Raw genomic sequence first — 15555 nt, 5'->3', positions numbered from 1 at the left:
CGATTTAATTTCCAGTCGTAAGTGCATTTCTGAACAATATCAAAATGCTGGTATTCCCCCAAAACGACGCATGGCATTGCCTGAAAAAGAGTGTGATTTTTCATACACGGTACCATATATAGGAATAATGAAGGAAGAATTGTGACTGTATTGCACTGGAACGGATAAAACACCAACAAACATTGACACCTACGCTGTGTCTTGCAAATGCAAGGTACTGATAATTAGTCACGTAGGCCGAGTAGGCCAGGTCTTTAGCTCTTGCCTTGAATTGCAGCTCTAACGGGACTGCGTGTCTCGAAATCTTATTCTTTGGGATGCTGCTACTCCCATACTCTTTCACTGGTTACTCCGACGCGTATTATCTCGTGAAATGGAAAGATTTACCGACGTTTTAGTGAAACAGCCCCTCGAGTAAAAAAAAAAAAAAGATAGTCCAGACGTCACGCAAAAGCTAGATAGTTTTAGACATGGTCTTCCCAAAGAGCGAGAGAATTGATCGAAATGCTTAAAGATGAAAGCTAATGGGGTGAACCCTCGGCGATGCATTAAAGACAGTTAAACGGTAACGACAGACACAGCAGCAGGGGGCCACCGAAGGGCACGGCCAGAGGAAAAAGGGAGAAAAAAATCGCGGGCGAGGGGTGTGTGTGTGTCCATAGGTCTTTCCCGCCCCTGCGTTGAATTTGACGTATTAAACTTTTGGTCCAATCACGTCATCGGGAGCGGGGTCACGTGACCTTGTCCCTGAACAGCTGAAAGTGTTGTGTTTACTTCTTCGGTGGGGATCGAGTCGGAGTCGTTCCGTGTGTGTGTTTGTGTGTGTTTATTTAGACGCGACGTGACGCCCTTTGATTACTGGTTCCTGGAGGAGATACCCTTAGTGCTTAGTGCTCGCCCGAGGCCCTAAGAGGCCCCTCCTGCTGAAGTGGTCATGGCTAGTGCGGGCAGCGGAGCAGAACGTGAGGGCAGCAGGAGTAGCAGTAGCCGCCGCCCCAGCCCCCTCAGAGCCACCGTGCCCGTACAGGTAGTGGCAGAACGAGAGGCACTCCCTCTGTACCCCCTACCCGCCCATTTCACCCATTCCCAAACCCCTCCCCCCCGAGATGGCACTAAGGTCATCCTCACGCTAGCCTAAGGCCCCCCCGGTCGTGACTCGGTCACGCAATTGGTCCTCGTCAGGGTCAAGGTTTACCTAGCCTAGGCCCGCTGGCTCTCCAAGGGCAAGGCCTCACTGAGGCGCCGTCTCGCGAAGCCTAGTCCTCGGGTCTGCAATTTCCAGTTGGTGGGCTTAGGTTAGGTTATGTTAGGTGGTAGTCTGCTAAGACAGTCAGGGGTCTTGAATCTGGAATTTTAGTGGTTAATCGGAATGGCAGGTCGTTTTAGGCTGGGAGCGAATTGCAGGCGCAGTAGGGTTTCCGGGAATGATGGAATCAGGGCATTTCATTTTAGGAAGAAACATAACTAGGTACTGCATTGGCGCACCGTCCAATACCCTGATATAGACTAGGTTAACTTTCAGATACCATGCTTATCTATTTTAACTGCGCCCTATCCGAGCTAGCTGCGAGTTTTACTCTGGACGTCCATTGACCTGACCGCTATGTCCTCCACAGAAATGCATTCGGGCTCAATCCCTTGCCCAAGCTCTCCCTTTAAGAACTGAATCCAAAATTACTGCCGTTTTTACAAATATGATACTATGTTGGTTGGCATTTGGTGCATTGCCAATTAATTTTCTTTATAACATATATTTAGCTTACATGGATATTGCAAGCATAGGGCAGGGTCAAGTGTTACTCTAAATTCATAGGAATTAGGTTAATTAGTCGAGTAAGCTGACGAGCTTATAATTAGTCAGGACTGAATAAATGGAGACTTGCTGCAGGTGATTTTAAAAGCCTAGGTTTGTCATTTATAGACATATACTATGTTATATGTATATAACAGCCTAATAAAATGTGTGTCGGCAAGTCAGTGTGAAACAGTATTCTTAATGAGCTATAGGCCTAAGTTACGTTGCATTAATAGAACATACTGGGCTAGATAAATGCATATTGTGCAGTATCTGGTCATCCCATGTCCATTGCCATCTCTTGAGTTACTGATTAAACATTTATGTTCCATAGGAGTACCTGAAAGTATTATAGGCCCATTATTATTCGCAAATAGGAGTAGGCTGCCCTTCCTTTTCTTGCCTTTATTTTCTTTCTGTCTGCGTATTTGGAAAAAGAAATTGGCCACATCTGCGCTTGGAAAAAGAAGTTGGTCACTTAGGTAGGCTGTAGGACATTTACATCTATAGTTTTATGGTACAGGTACTGCCTTGGCAATAGGGTTCGCTCCTACTTTATTTCAAAGACAAGGTTAGTGATTAATAAATGAACACTAGGTTAGGTTAGGTTAGGCTAGTATTTTTACCCAGACATTAGATCCACAGGTTAGACCCCTTAAATGTGCTGATTTTAAGGATCTCTTAACAGTACATTGCAGTTCAACTAGGCACGATGTTGACCAGGAGAAAAAGTCATTATTTGTTTGCTTGTAAAATGTCTTGTTCAAGTGCCTAGGTTTACTCTCACCTGGCACAGGATTTGTATGCTCATGCCAAATGGCAAATAACAAGTTAGCAGCAAACATTGATCCTAAAAGATTACAAAAAGTGATCTAAGCATTGCCTTACCTCTCTTACATAATAATATTTTGTGTTCTGACTTTTCTGTAGTAAAAAGTAGAAACTGCTTAGTATAGATTTGTAAAAGTTGAAATTACTGTTGTCGTGCATTTTCATTTGTAGGCCTAAGTGAGTTTTATAGGAAGCTTAAACAGTTGCTTTTGTCATTGACTGGGCATGTGAAGTAGGGCAGTCAGGGCTCTGGCAGTGAAGATTACATTGATATAGACTGAAGACATTTTATGTCTATAGAAATTAATTCGTCATAACAGTAATATGAAATTTCTTTTTTCAAATTGTAAAACATGCTTATTGTGGAATGCAGTGTATTTTTAGAGGTTTTATGTATGAATGTGCTGTATTGTTTTATGTATGAGTGTGTCAGTTAGTAAACAAAAAAAATTGGTGCCTGTCATGCACATTTTGACTCGAGTGTACTGTACTGCACTTGACCTTTTGCAAAGTCATCATGTGACCAACAAAATGCTCATATAGTTTTATGTATCTTAAACACAATGCTTCCTCAATGTAAAAATCTGTTTCATGTTTAGAAAATACTTTATAGGGTACTTATATATTGTAGTTATTACTGCAGAGTGTTTTTGTATAGTGTAAAATTTAGTTTTTAGTGCTGTAAGCAGTTCTGTAATCATGGGGATTGCTTTTGTGTTGTGAACTTTACTGTAGTCAAATTTGGGTTTATTTAGTTGTTACCTTGCTTTAGGTTCTTGACAAAGTAGCATTTGAAACCATTTTGATGTGGCATTTTTGGGCTAACTACTGTAATCGTTTTGGTAAGAAAGCAGGATCTTATTAAAGTTTAAGTTTTAAAAGTACAGTATAGTTCAGAGGGATTGTCAAGGGCCTTGTGAAAAAGTAGTACATGTATGATTCTAATATTCTACTGTAGTATATTGTGCTTGACATGCTGTATTTATTTTAAATTAATGTATTAGGCCTAGCTAGTTAGCTATAAATAGGTGGTTATATTGGCTGTTTTTAATGGTCTTCGCTGATCCAAAGACATTGAGGAAACTGATAAATGAAGACTAGCCTTCTCTGTGTTTAAGCTTCATCCATATTTTTGTTCCTCCTTTCTTGTTTGTGTATCCTATGGTTTTGAGCATAAAGAAAGTAAGTATTGCAGGATATTTTTTTTTAGGAATATTAATATGAAGTTCAGAAACCCCATCAGTTTTATGGTACCTGTAGAGTGAGACAAAGTATATTGCTCTCATGAAGGATATGAACCTTCATCTTTTATATGGATATAGGCTACCTGTTAGTGAAAGCTGGTTCATTTGTTGAAGCTTGCAAACTGTTGCCTTGCTGTCAACAAGCATGCTCTTCCTTGGGGTTTAATATTATAACTTGTTATAGAATCTTTAGAATGTTTTTCTGTGAGTGGTTGATGGCTTTAGACTGCACCGTGATTTCTTGCAGAGATCAGGAGAGTATGCCATCCTTTAACTGCATGGGGTGTCTTGCTTGTTTCCTGCATAGTGAAAGAAGCACAGACCAAAATGGAAGTTGGAGAAGGTGTTGTTGGGTTATTCTGAGGGGAATGAAGGACCTAGCCTTCAGCAACTCTCTCTGGCTCCGACCCTTGGCCCTGTTGCTGGGATGGTGTTCATCTGTTTTTTGTTTGCTCAATCTAAGCATTGATCAGGTGGTGTTTGACCCAGATCCTGTATGGATAAGACCCTGCTTGTGTGTTGCCACTTCTTGTAACCTCCATCGGTTTGCTAGTCTTCCTTCCCCTTTTCCAGGTGGCAAGACAGGAACAAAAGTGGTCAGTTCCCCGTGCCTTTGAGCTGTCAGCCAGATACAACATATTCTGTCCATATGCATAGGCAGACAAGCTGAGTGACTTAAGGCAATTAGTATGAATGGAGTGGTCCTTCCATCAGCATGTGGCAGAAAGGCTGTTTTAGGTTGGGGGAACTCTGGTGATTGACCCATTTGCCAGTCTGTTGAACAGGAAGCTCCCAGTATTCAGCTGTCCTATGCTGGATACATAAGCAACACTGGAAGACACCTTCTCACCACCCATAGGAGAACTTGAACATTTACGCCTTTCTACCTGATCAGCCTTGTTAGTCGAGTCATCAACTATCTGTTGTTATCCTGATCTCAGGTTAACTCCAATGGCCACCCATTAGCCACAAGCCCAATGTTATCCTGAATAGCTGGAACTTGTTCTCGAGACGCTAAGAGAGTTGCTCCCAAGGTCAACACTATTTTATCAGCCAGATATGCTGAAGTACCACCAGTCCATGGAGTCGCTTGCAGTTCATGACTGGAGACTGTCAAGCATCTCTTGAAAGAGTCTTATTTTGTATGGGTGCACAAAAGGTGTCTGGTATGGTACTGCCCATGAGTTCACAGCTAATGTCTACCAGACAGAATGGGCTATAGAAGGGCCTCTCTGTGGTGTGAGCCATTGTATAGCAGAGTGCAGACTTCCTGGCCTGTATCTCTGGAGACAGGTGCCTTTGTGTTTTTGCAGTGGAGTGATATCACTCGGCCCTTTCCGTAGTGTTTTGGCTAAAGGACTTGGACCTCTCTGCCTTGCATGAGGTTTCCTGTGCTCTTGAGGAGCTTCAAGCATTCTTGCCCAACCAAACAAACTACACATTCAGAGTGAGGTGTAACTCTTGTGCTCCATAGTCTTGCCCAGGTCTTGTGTGAGCTCTTGAGGGAGGCTTTGGACAGGAGTGTTACAGTCAAGAATGTCTCTCTGCGCACCCTGTTATCAGTGAAGAGATGAGGTATGCTGTACAGTCACTTTTATTTAGTTTAATATTTAAAGGGCTGGAAATTCCTCTTGTTTTTGTTGATTTCTGAGTATGTGGCAGAAGCTCAGAATCTGTTACTTCCAGACTGTAAATTCAAAGCTTTTTTTTTTTTTTTTATTTCTTTCCTTCAAGGCTTTATAGGTGAGAGTTACGGCAAGATGCTGTTGTGTCTAGTGAAAGCCTCATGTTGCTGTCTGCACATGATTAATTTTGACTTCTTAAGGCCATCAAGCAGGCATACGAGTCAGAAGGCGAGGGAGACTGCTCTTTACCCCAGACTAGGGTCCACGAAGATAGGGGCTTTGCTTTATCCCTGGACTTCAAGAAGAAATTCTTGGTGTTGCTGGTATCAAGAATAGGTGTCTCACACATCTGGTGGTTTTTCAACATGTGTAGCTTCCTGAGTTACACAGGACAGAATGCCTTTTGCCTTAGGTGTGGTTTTGAAAAGGTTGAAAGTACTGTAGGTGTAATTATAAACAAGACTTATGTTTGTCAGAAAACTACAACTTTTAAATGGAAATTGTTATTCATTAAGTCTGCTTGTTACTCAAGTGTGCTAATATTGGGATAGCAGTTCCATCATGCTCTTACCATGAAAACCTTATGGAAAAATATGGCATTAGTTAAGGTAAATTTCCAAAGCTTATTCAGTGTTACGTGAAAGGAAGAACTATAGCAACTATTTGTTTCTACAAAAATACAAACCTTCTCCTGGAGAAGTTGTTGAACTTGGTAACAAGGTTGTTAACTGATGGTTATGAGAGGTGAGTGAGGGAATATCCCTCACACCTTATGTCATTAGTCACTTTTTCTTCAGCCACAGTGAAGAGTGGATGTCTTACTGCACCCTTTTTCTTGTTGTTAAATGTTGGATGAGTAGTTGGATTGATTTCATTACCTTTACTGCTGTTTTTGTTGTTGTTTTTCTTTTGTGGTGTAGAAAAAACATGAATTATGCCATGGCAAGGGTGTGGTCTTGTGGGCACTTCATGTCTTCCATGACAATTGACCCCCACAGGTACTGTTTTTTTTTTTTTTTTTTTTTTTTTTTGCCAGGGGAAGGCATGTACCAAGGCTTTTTCCTGCAAGGAGTGTGTTAGTTGGACTTCTCCTCAGTGGGAGGAAGTTTGGTAGGAAGGAGGAGGAAGACAGTAAGTCTTAGTTGGCCTCTTTGGCAGGGAATACACCCCTGATGACACCGCTGAATCCTTCTGGTTCCTTTCTGTCTTCCTCCTCTATTCCTGCTGTGTTTTCTACTTAAAGTCCATCCCCTCCCCTGCAGGGCTTAGCACTCAAGTAGTAAAGGAGTCCTGGCACCCGCTCTTTGGAGGACAATGCTGCTGCTGGGTCCAGCGCCTCCCTTTTCAGGCCTCGTCCCCAGTACCAGCCTTATCCTCTTACTTAACTGACTCTGACATTCCATGTAGCCTACTTAGAAGACATCTCTGGAGTACCTACAAAAGATATGGCCTATGTTAAACATTCATGGTAATGCATCTTTCGCTCTGTGTTCGAGCAGTCTGGCCACAGAGAAGGAGGAGCTCTCACCTTGCCTGCTCCTGCAGCTGCTTCCTTGGCTCCGATGTAGGAGAAGGACCCTCCTATAATGGTAGTTCTTCCAGTAGTAGACCCCCTAGTTTTTGCCTTATGGTAGTGTCTTCTGTTCTTGCTTGGATCTTTCCTTTGGCATCCAAGGACAACAAGACCCAAGAGAGGAAAGGGCGATACGTTCTCGACACGTCCCTCGTCCTTTTCCTCCTCCCCATCAAACTTGTTTTCCTCCTCAGCCGCATCCTTGAATTTTCTATCTAGTTGAAGGGAGAAAGGGAAATCTAAGGCCTCTCACAGATTTCCTATCAGTCTTTATGAATACTCTCCCTTCTTAGAGGGGAGCAGTGACTCTTGGTCACCAATGCTTTGTTCTAAAGCCTTTGGCAATGTAGGTTCTCCCACACTTACCAATTTAGGTTTAGAGGACTGTCCTGCTCCTGCTTCTTCAAAGTTTTAATATTATTCAGAAGATGAACCCTATTCGTATAGAGCAAGGCCACAGGGGCCATTGACTTGAAATTCAAGCTGGTGATTCCTTCTCCTTCACCAGTGGATGAACCTGTGCATCTTGCTTACACGGGGCATTATTGGTGTCAGAGCTGCATGCATGTGGTTGCTTGGGAAAGCCCCCCACCACCTGCTTCCAAGGAAATCCAACCTGTTTGTTTAGCATGTGCAAAGTCTTTGGATTATGCGCTCTGACAATCGGGGGCACACAAGAAAGTAAGTGCTGCATTCTTGCTCTGTGCTTGTAGATCTCTTGAGTACTTTGCTTGAGGGAGAGGTCTCCTTTGAGCTCCTCTTCCTTTTGTGTGAGGGGTCTGTTGCATACTAGGGAGGTATGCAAGACAAGAAGTGCCCTTGGGCTCCCTTCGGGTTGGACTAGGCATAGTAGGTGCTAGGCCAACAGAAAGGTGTGTTCATTTCAGGAGTGTGGGCACAGGACACATCAGTGCTCTAGAAATTGTAGACAGCATGGCTAACATTGCAAGCATTTCAGTAGCAGTTGATAGGCCAATCAGTAGTGCAGATGATTTACAACATAACCATAGTGGTCTGTCTACAAACACGGAGGGACAGTGTCTCTTCTTCTGTGTCAGTTGGCATTGCAGATCCATGATTGGGTGGTTCATCACATTGTTGAACTGTCAGCCATGTACATTCATGGCGGACTAGCTCAATTATCGGATTCAGGTTGTAGGTACAGTACAGAGTGGTCTCTGCCTCCTCACATAGCAGAAAGGTTGTTCAAGCTCTTGAGTTCTATGTGCTCAGCTTGTTCATGACCAGGCTGAACAGAAAGCTTCCATTGTTCTCTTTTCCTTGGCATTGATGGAAGATGCCTTCTGTTACCCCTGGGATGTCTATGCCTTCTTGCCATTCAGCCTAACCTGCTGGGTGATTACCAGAATGTTCAGTCCCTCTCTGAGGGTGACCCAGGTGGCTCCTCATTGGCCTTAAGCCGAGCGATACTCAGATCTACTGATTCTCTTGGTCAAGTTGCTGGGAGAGATTCTCCCATGGTCAACTCTCCTGTGTCAGCAATATGTTTAGAGGTATCACTAGGCAGTATACTCCCTTCATCTTCAGATGTGGAGGCTATCCAGTGTATTGTGTGAGAGACAGGCATTTCTTGCAGGCCCACGAAGAATTGTTTGGTTACCTCCATTGTTTTTCCTTGAACATATACAAAGTAAAGTGGGCCATTTTCTGTGATTGTTGTCGTAGAAGGGGTGTATGTTCAGTAGAACACAGACTCCTCCATCTAGCTTCATGGAGACAAGCTCTTTCAAGTCTCTTAAGTTCAAGGCTGTTGTGAGGCAATCAAGTGAACTTATGACTCCTCTGAGGAGGAAATTAGTCCCTGTATTCATGCGAGAGCCCACAAAGTCAGGTGCCTGGGACCATCCCTAGCTTTTTTCAGAACTTTTCGGTACATCAAGTAATGAGGGTAGGTGTCTGACATCAGACAGATAACCTGTACCTCATTCTACCTGAGCAGTCTCACCCACGAGCCTTTGAATACTTTCTTCATGGGACCTGTGATGGCTGCTCAGCAAGTTGTGTTAGCACCCAGCTCTGACCAGACAGAAAAATGTCTCGCCTGAGTACTTTCGCATGGTGGGAGTTTAAGGCCAGGTATTCACGATCAGGTTTACCTTTCAGCTCTTCTATAAGTTTGTCGAATCTGATGTTAAACTTACATGTAGACGGCAGTTTGTGGGCGGAGTCAGTCCACACACCAGAACGGATGAACTGATGGAATTACTTAAGTTCTTCCGATCGACAGAAGATGACTACAGGTGTGGACGAGTAAGCAATGATTTCATGACAGTTTGCTGCTGGATGTCATCTAGGAAGGATCTCAGTTGCTCTGATCAGAATATAAATAAATAATGTATATGCCTAATTCATTTCATTGTTAGACCCTACAGCGCTATTTTTAGGCCGTTATGAGTCCAAATCATTTAATAAAGATTTAAAAAACAATATTTACATGCGATACAGACAATTTGGTGTTGGCCTAGGCAAGTGTCCTTCCTTTTTATGAAAGGTGTTACTACTAGTGAAAGCAGGCTTAACGGTTGATTTCATAAATAACTGAACCAACCCCCAGGTTCCAATGTAAACTTGGTATTGGTTCATATTGTATGAGAATATACTTCTCTCTTTAAAAAACAATATTTGGAACATACTCTTTTATGCCTTTTTGCTTCTTTCCTACTATTAAGTGAATTGCCACAGCAGTTAGTCTATTTAGCACCATCTCCTCATCAGCCATATGGTGTTGCCATGATGAAGGCAATGCGAGAACCGGAGACAGTGACCTCGAATTGATGGTCCAACAGACAGTTCTACTCTTTTCGTGCGGATGCTCATCCGTCACGTGGTTGCGGGTGAATTGAGAGGTAAACCTGATCGTTAATTCCCAGCCTAAGGGTGTGAATGTTGTGATTGGACTTGCCCTTAAACTGCTTTTTACTCCTTTGGAATAGGATCTATGCATAAGTATCTGCAGGCTTGAATTTCTTTTGTGGAAGATTTGATGGTTTTCTAAATGTTGTCTCCCTTGGAAAATGCCTTTTTCTGGGTCAGATGTTCACTCATGCCCAGGCCCTTACTTCTCTGCCAACCCTATTTGCTAGACCAAGGAGGTTACAGGATTCATTGAATTCTAAGCTAGCATGTGTAACTGTGAACATTACATTAGTGGGTAGGATACAACTCCAGTCAGTTGTCAGAGGAGACCTCCCATGTAAGGAGTAAGTCTTCAGTTTAAAAGTTGATACAGTCAACCCTGGTATTCGCAGGGGATGCATACCACTAACCCCCTGTGAATAGCTCAAATCCCCAAATACTTAAAACCCCTCCAAAAATGCTTATAACTGCCTATTTTATAGTTCAAAACACCAAAAAACCCTCTAAAAATGCTTATATCTGAATATTTTAATAGTTTTATCACAAAAAGTGCATTTAGTCACGAAAATATGAAAAAACAGTAATTTGTGAATATTTCTGTATGAAAATACCACGAATAGTAAGATTTTCTGTGAATAATATGTGTACTGTGTTCCACTCCGGGAATAGGTGAATTCACCAGAATCGCGAATAGAAGGGTCCACTGTAATTTTCTGTAGGACCCCAAATTTTTTAAATTAATTTGTATTATGGGTATACAAGCCAGAGCTTTTGACATAATCCCACCTCAACCACCCTGCTTTGTCCATGTGGCCAAAGGAAAAACTGACTAGTGGCATTAGGTGAGTTAGGAGTATTTCCCCCACTCATGCCCCTGGAACCATCAGTTAACTTGTTGAACTCAACGACCATTCTAGCTTGCACCAAGGGTACTTTTATAAAAACACAGTGATTTGCATACCCAGGAAAGATACAAATTAAACTTTTTTTTGTGGTCTTTTGTAATGTTGTTAAATTTTTTGTTTTCCTAATAATCACAGTACACTAATGTGCCACTACTTATGCTGTAGTCAAACCAGTGTGTTGTGGTGGTGCAGGAAGGTTAGGGAAAAAATCAACACTTCCACATGTTCAAAACATTTTGGTTGGAAAGTTAACATTTTATGGTAGTTAATTGTGAAATCCAAGAGATGGTCATAAGGTAAATTATGTTAATGGGATTAAACCTGTTTTAGTACTTTAAATCTTCACTAAATAATTAAGTGAAATGTTATTTAGGGAGATCTGGCCCAATTGCCATATCTCTGGAAAGCAAAGCCAGGTCAGCTTGCATGGGTACATCCAGTTACTCATCCTGGATAATCCTCAGTCTCTTTGACTGCTTATTATTCTTCTCTCTCTCTCTCTCTCTCTCTCTCTCTCTCTCTCTCTCTCTCTCTCTCTCTCTCTCTCTCTCTCTCTCTCTCTCTCTCTCCGTTGGTCTCAAAGTTAATCTTTCTACTTTGCAAAAAACTGTATGATAAATAGTACTGTGAAATGAAGAAGGGAATCTGTTTTATAAATAAATCCTTATTGAAAACAATGAAATAGAAATTAAACTTTACAAATAGAGATCAGAAGCTTTCATTGTTTATGTATGGCAGTCAGTGACTGAATGAAGACAGCAGACTGTAAATCCCATATTTATTCTTTATACATTTTTTACCTTTACAGTAAATTATAGGCTTTATTGATGTACCAGTCAGCCTGATTTTAAGTAGATTGACTTGTTTATACTGGTAAAGATAATGACTTTATTTGGTCCCATTCATCATTTCTCATAACTTATAAAGGCTTAAAAACAAATAAAGAAATAGAAGTTTGACACAATAAATAAAGAGAGAGAGAGCAGTTTTGGAAAGCAATTAGCCTAAGTCTTAAAGAGAGTAACCTTTAATGAGCAGAGAGTTTAAGATTGAGATTTGACAATGATGCATTTTAGCAAAGATATCAGTCTGTTATGTGCTCTTCCCATTGTCTTATGGAATTTTGTGAAAGCACAAATAACTGTTGTTAATGAGAGAGTATGCCCCATAAAAGTACCACTGCAGTTTGGACAGAACTCAGTAGATTTGCTCTGTCCCTCTTGTTGTAGGTGTCTGGAGCAAGAAGTGGAGTTAGTCCTACAGGAAAGCTACTGGCTTCTATTTAAAAATATTTGTCCTCTTTTGTCAGATACACCGAACATATTTCTTTTCTTTCTTCAAATTTGCAATTGTCGCCATCTCTGTTGTCAGATGGAAGAGATGATGGTGAAGGGCACTTTAAAAATCAGTGAGCTCTGGTTCCCTGGGTCAAACAGTCAGGTTTTCCTGGTGGAGGAGGTGAGTGAGTGGAGTTTGGAGACTCATGTTCAACCTCTCTCTCCCAATGAGTGTGTGTTACAAACTCATTTCTAGTTGAACAACAGGTACTGTTTTGGAACCTACCAGAGAGGGGACTGAATGTGTAGTATTGGCTGGGGCCTTTTCAAAGGGTCTTTGCTGACTGTGTTTCCCCTTACAATTGCAAAGTCTTTGCATCCTCAGAGATGGAACTTCTGCTGGTCATTGATTGACTTCTCTCCTTTTTGGCCATAGACTGGAGTTCATGATTACTAGGGAGAAGTCTGACCTCGTTCCCACACAAGAAGCAAAATACCTGGGCTTGCTTACACTCAGCAGTGGAGAGAGTTTGTCAGTCATGAGAGTGGAGAGAGTTTGTCAGGTACACTCTTATGTGAGCAAGCTCAGGGGCTAGTGGTGCAGTTTCTGTCCCAGCAGGAACATTCAGCTTGGATTTGGCAGATGGTCCTAGGTCTTCTGTCACCACTGGAGAAGACCATGCCTTAAAGCAGAGCTGCTTGTATTCACTTCAGTGCCTAAAGTGGCACTGGAGTGCTCTTTGGTCTCCTCCTTACCATTTTGTTCCTTTGAATCAGGAGTTGAGGAGGATTTGTCTTAAAGGGTTTCCCTTGAACTCTTGCCATGGGAAGTGCTTCAGTTTCAGGAGCATCAAGTGGGTGTGCACACCTGAGAGGAGATTTTGTTTTAGGTGTGTGTCAGTAGGACACACCATGTTTGCAAAGTAACATTCTCAGGAGGCAGGCAGAGCAGCTGGTATTGCAAGCTTTTCAGGAATGTGGAAGTCTCTCAGTGTTGATGAGCGGCTACATGACCATCGTGACTCATATCAAGAAGTTGGTGGACGGTTTATCAGGCCATCAGGTTATCTGGAAGATGCATTCTGTGCAAGCTGAATGTTATTGCAGGTCAACTCAGTTATCAGGGTCAGGTTCCTGCTCTCCTGACTAGCAAAGTTATTTGAGTTTTAGGGGTCTCCCATGGTCGATCAGTTTGCATCCGGGTTGACAGAAAACTTCATGTTTTCTGCCTACTTTCTGTGCCCCTCTTTTCAGTGATGTAAAATTCATTACATCACCTCTGGGACACCCTGGATGTGTACACTTTTCCACTTCACAGACTTCTTCACAGGGTGATAACACCTCCCCTTGCATGATTCTGGCAGCTCCTTGTTGGCCTTACCCCGAATGATATTCCAGTCTGCTGTCTCTGCTATTCGATGAGCTTGGAGAGCTACCCCAGGACCCAACATCCTTTGTCAGCTGCATGTTTGGGTCGTTGCACTCTCTGCAGCTTTATACTTGAAGTTCTCCAGTGGTTCCTGGGGTTTTCCTTCAGTGTTTCCATAAGTACTCCCATCTCCACAAAAGAGATGCTGGTCTTTGACCCCTTCTTTGAGATTGAAGTTCTGGAAGGAGTTGCAGTTTGTTGCTAGAGTTTGTGATCGACCTTCAGTGATACTTCCCTGGAGGAGTTTCAGTTTGGTTTCCTTCCTGACTGTTCTCTGGAACTGTCCAGAACTGAGGCACAGTTTAAGACCATTCCTCACTGCCTGATGATCCCATACATCCTTGGAGTTGACAGAGGTTATTAGCAGATAGGGGGGAAGCAGTGGGAATACTGTTGCCCACATCCTTGTGCTTCTCTGAGCACAACCTTCTGTCCTATAGTCCTCTTGGTCTTCTGAAGAACTCTTGTCTCGTAAGCCTCCCTGATTCTGACCAGTGCTTGGAAGGCGTTTGGAGATTAGGGAAGCCCCTGCGCTCCACATTCAACTTTCAGTGCAGTGATTGTGGCGTATGTACATGATCCTTTTCTCCGGTTTTCAGACCCCTGCACCAACTGATGATAATTTTCTGCAGTCATGTTTCCGGAAGGATTATCAAGTAATGAGCATCATTTGTGATGTCTATTACAAGGACCATCCTATATTCATTGCAGTACTGATAAGTCTGGTGTTTGGTTATGAACACTTTCTGGGTGATACCTCTGGTATTATAGAAGAGCGGAGTCAACCCGGTGCCATGCCTTTGGCTTGCACCTGCTCTTGACCTCTTGTGCTTTTAGCTGGAGGCATGGTCCCTGGCTGCTTCCCCTGGCTCAGACTTAGTGTGTGCAGTCTGCATGAGGATGACCTGGATGCCTCTAGAATGGGACATAGGATATTGGATGGCTGTGCCAGCTACTGCCATCGACTCTCAACCAACGATTCATGGACTCTGCTTGGTCTGGTACCATGCAGCATGAGTCATCTTATTAGGACTACAGGTTACTGGAGGCACTGTGGGCTTCTTGCAGGATAACTGAGGACTTTTCCCGCATTTTCGTCAGGGATGCATGTTGCAACTCCATCCTAGGTGGGCCTGATAGAGTTTGGAAGTGCCCTTGGTTAATAGAGGTCGGAGAAGGGGATGCCCTTCATCCTTTCTTCTTGTTTGCCATCTCCTGCAGTTCCTCTTTACTCTCATATTCCTCTTTGCCATCCCTGTTCCTGGACCAGCTGATGGACAGGAGGAAGGTTATTAAGGCTTCAGGTGGACTTCACTGCGCTATCAGCAGAGACAATATCACAGCAACCATTAATGGGTGATTAAGTGGATCACTTTGTTAGCTTGCTTTTGACATTTCCATGGAGTATTGTTTGGTTGGGCTTGAGGCAGTGATCTTGTGGTGGAATCACAGGAATTTGCTAAGCAACTTCCTGGAGGATGACTTTCACTGCAAAGGAATGCATACACCATTTTCCATTACATTACGAGTTCACTTGTCCTCCAGCATTGATTGCAGAGGCAGCTGTCTATGGATGTGCCAGTTGATCAGTCATGAGTTTGCCTAGGACTTGTACCTGGTGTTTTATGGGACTTTGGTCAACCTGGACATCAGCTGTAGTTAATAGATAACTGTGGGTAGGGTAAATGGATCAAGTCACTAGCTTGCTCTTAACTGATCCCGTGGGCGCAGGTCTCTGTGTGCATGGTCACTTGATATCTTGATGTGACTGGAGTTGTGAATGACCCCATTCATGAACTTGCTGGGGACTTATTCATTGGAAAGCCTTCATGTGATCAGTTGCTCAAGAGGAGATCTGATACTGACTCTCCTTACCTTTTGGCACAGAATTTGGAGTTTGTTCTTCCATATGGTTATTGGCTGTCTCAGATATACAGAACTGGTTTGGTATGTCATAGGAAATGTTCATGACCAGTCCTCTGGCCATTCAGTGTAAGGC

At 42.9% G+C, this 15555-nt stretch overlaps 1 protein-coding gene across 1 annotated transcript in view; it reads left to right on the top strand.

Annotated features, from left to right (window-relative positions):
• Window positions 1-556: 556 nt before the first annotated feature.
• LOC136844945 (glucocorticoid-induced transcript 1 protein-like) overlaps window positions 557-15555 on the top strand; it is a 226763-nt gene continuing 211764 nt past the window's right edge. Inside the window, exon 1 of the mRNA XM_067114357.1 lies at window positions 557-1027. Coding sequence (XP_066970458.1) covers window positions 935-1027 — 93 coding nt within the window. The 5' untranslated portion in view covers window positions 557-934. The remainder of the gene's footprint in view (window positions 1028-15555) is intronic.

The sequence above is a fragment of the Macrobrachium rosenbergii genome, chromosome 13, assembly GCF_040412425.1.
Source record: "Macrobrachium rosenbergii isolate ZJJX-2024 chromosome 13, ASM4041242v1, whole genome shotgun sequence".
In the NCBI taxonomy this organism is placed as follows: Eukaryota; Metazoa; Arthropoda; class Malacostraca; order Decapoda; family Palaemonidae; genus Macrobrachium; species Macrobrachium rosenbergii.
This window is presented reverse-complemented; position numbering and strand designations above follow the sequence as displayed.